The following is a 5000-nucleotide window of genomic DNA, read 5'->3' as shown; positions in this document are numbered from 1 at the left end:
CAGAAGAATTTAGCTTTGGAAACACAGGATGGTGCGCTGGACCAGGACTACTTTGCTCCATTCTTTCCGTAAGTGGAAGCTCAGTGATAGAGGGTACTATGGCTTACATAGGTTATTGAAATGTTTTCTCATTATGTTATAATATTTTCATTGAGGACTGTATTTCTAGTAATTTTCTGAAAACCTGTATACTCTTATTTTTTTGTTGGATAGTTTATAGTATATGTTTATCTGCTAAATACTATTTGACATTAGATATTTGGTTTTATTTATTTATTTATTTATTGTTTTAGTTTATGATATTGATAATTTTCTTCCTTTATTTCAGATGTGGTGAAAAAGAGACCCTTGATTTAAAGAAATTACTAACATCGAGAAATGATTCTGTGCGTGACAACAAAACGGGATACCAGGGAATATGGTTTTCATTTCAACTTATCAATGGAGATATCAAGCAGGTAAATTAATGGCTTGATATTTTGTAATGTGTTTTTTGCTTGCATAAATGCTCATGTCTGTAGTTTATTTTGTTTTAGATATGTTTTATTATTCATTGTTCTAATGAAGTTTGACATTTTTAGCTTGAGTAATTTCTGCATAAGCCCTTTATTTGTTTGGGTGATAGGTGTCCCAATGATAGGTATTAGGGGGGTGAAGACTTTTATGTTGGGGATAATATGGGTAAATTTTTTCTATTCGGCAAGTATGGGAAGATATTTGCTGACAGAAAGATTATGGGGTGATGCAATGGGAAGGATATTGGGGGTTGTAGGTAGTTTTTAAGAGAAAGAAAAGAAATTTTCAGTCATGTGGGAAAATTTCTTGTCGCATTTGTTAAATAAGAGAAGAACTTTGATGACAGAGAGAAGATATTTCCCTGATTAGGATTATTCTTAGAATCAAAGTTCAGTAATAGAGAAACCCTTCACCTATTTTCAGTGTTTATTAGAACCATGAGCTAAGAGTTAATTCATACTACAATACTGTTTCAGTTGCGTGAAGACAATCCACACTATGTATCGCTTCGGGATGTTCCGGTGGCATACCGTCTTGGGCTTTCAGACGTTATTATGCCCGGAGATGTTCGAAATGACCTCTACATTACCCTGCTGTCCGGAGAGTTCTCCAGAGGGACCAAGACTAGTGACCGAAATGTAGAAGTTACAGTCAGGGTGTGTGATGAGAAGGGGAAAATAATACCTGTAAGTACAATCTAGTAATCTTGTAAGAGCCACATGAAAATATTGACCATACAAATCAAATTTCTCTTCTTGGGAAGTTTCAGATTTAAAAATGTATTGCACTGTGATAAGTGAAGCCAAAGTAGCAAAATATTTCATAAATTTTATTAAAACTCATATATAAACACCTTTGAAATGTTTCCCTTTCCTTGCATAATTTAGGGTGTCATGAAACAAGGATGTGGCAAGTCACCATTGGATGAGTACAGATCTGTCACCTACCATCATGAGGCTAAACCCAAGTGGATGGAGACCATCAAGATAGCTCTTCCAATAGAAGAGTTTAAAAAGGCTCATGTGAAATTCATTTTTAAGCACAGGTGAGCTTTGAAGCATTGATGAGATAGTTATATGATGAAATTTAGGTTTAATATACTTTTCTTTAAAAGACCTGAAATAGAAGAAAAGTCTTACAGTGTTCAAAGTACAATGTTTGATTTAGATATATTGGTGGACAGATTGTTTTATTTTTCAAAAGCCATCACATAAATGAAAGAAAAAGAAAAGAAATTGAATCTTTGTGTAAAGGAGGCAAGTTGGTGGGAAATTGGCCCTCTCTAACTATTCAGTACAATACTTAATAGATAAAGGATTTTATTCTTGTCTATAATTGTTTATGGCTTTTTGTGTATCTTATTTATAAAACAAGGTAATAGTATTTATTTATTGAGTTTCTTATCCTTTATTTTGCTTCTGGCAGATCCACAAATGATGTAAAGGATAAGAATGAAAAACCATTTGCCATGTCTTTCATGAAGTTGATGCAGGATAATGGGACAACTGTGCTGAACACTGAACATGAGTTGATAATTTATAAGGTAAGGCAGTACTTTCTTTACTTGTTAATCTATTCAATTTTCTTGCATTTATTGACTATTTTTGTATATTGTTTTCTTCATTATTATTATTTATAATATTTTGTTTATGCCACAGAGCATAAAGAGTAGGGTGATTTTCTGTTTCCTGTGTGTCTGTATTTTCTCTGGTGCAGCTGACTCCATATCATTGATTGTTTGGTATGGCATTGGGGCTGCTGTCGTGGTTGTGGTTGCCAAGGGTAGGTCTGAAGGAATTTTTATAAAGGATTTTAGTATGTTGCATGGGATGACTTTGACACATGATCTATGGTTCAAGATTGACAGCAAGAAGTGGCAAGAGGAAGATTCCAGCTACCTGAGTCTACCGTGGCAACGTATCAATGGAGAGGAACTTGTGAAAACGTGGATGTATGGCATGGCTCCTACCAACAAAGACAGCTTTACCATCTCCACTACTTTCTGTTCAACCAAGCTAACCCAGAATGGTAAAGTGACCTCTAAGGGGAATGAAGTTAGAGAATTGTTTGTAGTTTAATGTAATTGCTTAATGTTTTTGTTTTTTTATTTTTATTTTTGACTAAATACAGTTTTTTTACTGGTATAACTTATCTGCTTTCAGGAGCATCATTCATTCTTGATAATGTTTATATTTGCGTAAGTATTTTGTTGTCATTATTTTATCTTATGTTCTCTCTCAGCTGAACTTCTGGCTCTCCTGGAGTGGGGTTGGAGTGGGTCTACAGACACAACAACCCTGAGACACTGCCTTGAGGGTTTACGTCGCGTGCCGTCAGAAGAGCTGATGGTATTTCTGCAGGATACTCTTGATGTCTTGCTGGAGATTTTGATGAATAGCTCCACAGATGATGACAGTGATAATAAAGTCTTTGAAGCATTGGCAAGTATAAGTGTTTGTTGTTACTGTCTGTTGTTTAGTAGGATTAATGTAGCATTGAAATACAGTGTGCAAGCATGAATAGACACCTGCCTTTACTTATTAAAGATAGTCCATATGCACTGTTTATTCTTTATTGAAATAGTTTAGGACAATATAGTATTGTTGATTTTCTCAATTAATTATTTATTTTATATCAGGTTTATGTGATAACGATTGCCACGGACAAGAACAAGCACGAAGCCTTCCAACCTGTTCTAGATTCATACATCCAACAGAATTTCCATGCCACTCTTGCTTACAAGTAAGTCTGATCTTGCCTCCTATTAAGAAACTCCCTTAGATTTAATACTCCACTGGAATAAAGAAAAATAAAAAAAAGGCCATGATTTTTATTGAGTGAAAAATAGTGATGTAAGGTGTGTATGGATAAAGCTGCAAAAGATAAATTGAATCTTATCAGGAATTTATGTGACATTGGATTCTTTCCTTTGCAGCAAACTCATTCATGTCCTAAAGTTTTATGTAGAGCAAGGAATGGATCTACAGCGGCAAGAGACACTGAAAAAAGCCATGAAATGCCTTCAGTATATATTCAAATTCATCATTCGTTCCAGACAGCTGTTTGTCGAGTGAGTTATTTTGAGAAAATAATTTTCTTAAATTCTATCCTAGCTTGAATATAATGTATACATTTACTTCCTCCATGTTAAGAATATTTCACATTGCATTGCAGTATGATAATTATCTGGCTCAGTTTGACTATGGAGGCCAAACATTTTTTTTCTCTAATGGAGTTCATTTTACAGTTGAAGGTTTGTTATAGATTATTTTGCTAAATATCCAGATGTGGAAATTAAGTCATAAAAATATTGTTAAGGAATAATGGTTGAAAATGCATCAACTTTTGTCAGATAACCTCATCTAAGGGAGAAAAGTATTCATTTCAGTAGTATTATAACTAGGTTTTCTTCCCAGACTCTATGGTCGCGGGCAAGAGGAGTTCGAAAAGAGTCTTCAACAGCTCTTGGAAGCCATGGCCAAGATGATGATTCACACATTGGACAGCACCCTTACAGTCCAAGCCCACTGCCTGAAGTATATCACCACTACCATTCCAGACATCATCACCAACTTTGATCCTGTGCATATGAGGTATGGTGTCTCAGGCTTTTATGAGCTAACTTTCATAGTCATACAGATCCTTCCCTTCTGCCAAGGTTATTTCACATTACTTTCTCATGGGAAATACTTAAGCCATATAACTTCTCCCACTTCTAACCCTCATATTGTTCAGTCATTAAAACACCTTCCCTTCCCTGCCTTATTCTCAGTACCAGCACCTAGAAAATATAACCTACCACAGTCAGCCATTTAATACCTACATAGCTGTTGTATTTGTATCTATCACCTTTTTTTTTGTTCTGTGAAGGGTACATTACATGTATGCTTCCAGTCAGCAGGAATCCTACCTTACATACATTTAGTAACCAGCTACACAGCCATCCTGAATAGATGGATTACCTAACTTAATTTCCTTGTGAGCCTTCTGTGAAGGAAAGAATGACCTATAAATGAAATATATCAGTGTAACCTGGATATTTTTGAAAGATAAGTAATAATAACAGAGAAGCTGGAACTGAAGAAAATGAAAGGAAAGACCAAGGTGTGTTTAATAATATTTGTTTTTCTTTCTCTGAAAGTCAAATCCTAGTAACAATGATCGACAACCTGGACCCAAAAAGGATTCCTAAGCAGAAGTTGATGACCATGAATGAGATAATTCACAGTGAGCTCTTCAAGTACCCTGAGTGTCGGCGTGTGCTCCTGCCCTCCTTCATTGGCCACATCCGGAGACTGCTGGCGGCAAATGAGGAGGTAGGTTTGGCCAGGAGTGGTGCTGCGACCTCAGGATGAGTTTGATGTAGTATTATTTCACATTGTTTTGTTTTAAGATATTATTAAGGAAGCACTCCTCATTTTGTGTTTTTACATATTTTTCAAAGCTAATGTTATATGTATAATATATATGTAAATAATTGTATA

At 35.2% G+C, this 5000-nt stretch overlaps 1 protein-coding gene across 4 annotated transcripts in view; it reads left to right on the top strand.

The window, feature by feature from the left end:
* Window positions 1-5000, top strand: part of LOC119595740 (dedicator of cytokinesis protein 1-like) — a 48120-nt gene that overhangs the window by 10505 nt on the left and 32615 nt on the right. For all 4 annotated transcript variants that reach the window (XM_037944859.1, XM_037944860.1, XM_037944857.1 and 1 more), the window contains exons 9-19: window positions 1-68; window positions 329-458; window positions 993-1202; window positions 1404-1561; window positions 1942-2059; window positions 2376-2544; window positions 2758-2957; window positions 3155-3258; window positions 3452-3586; window positions 3933-4109; window positions 4658-4832. The exon at window positions 1-68 is cut by the window's left edge and continues 46 nt beyond it. In XM_037944859.1, coding sequence (XP_037800787.1) covers window positions 1-68; window positions 329-458; window positions 993-1202; window positions 1404-1561; window positions 1942-2059; window positions 2376-2544; window positions 2758-2957; window positions 3155-3258; window positions 3452-3586; window positions 3933-4109; window positions 4658-4832 — 1644 coding nt within the window. The remainder of the gene's footprint in view (window positions 69-328; window positions 459-992; window positions 1203-1403; window positions 1562-1941; window positions 2060-2375; window positions 2545-2757; window positions 2958-3154; window positions 3259-3451; window positions 3587-3932; window positions 4110-4657; window positions 4833-5000) is intronic.

This window comes from Penaeus monodon, chromosome 36, assembly GCF_015228065.2.
Source record: "Penaeus monodon isolate SGIC_2016 chromosome 36, NSTDA_Pmon_1, whole genome shotgun sequence".
Classification (NCBI taxonomy): Eukaryota; Metazoa; Arthropoda; class Malacostraca; order Decapoda; family Penaeidae; genus Penaeus; species Penaeus monodon.
The sequence above is the reverse complement of the archived record's forward strand: the minus strand, read 5'-3'. Positions and strand labels throughout refer to the sequence as shown.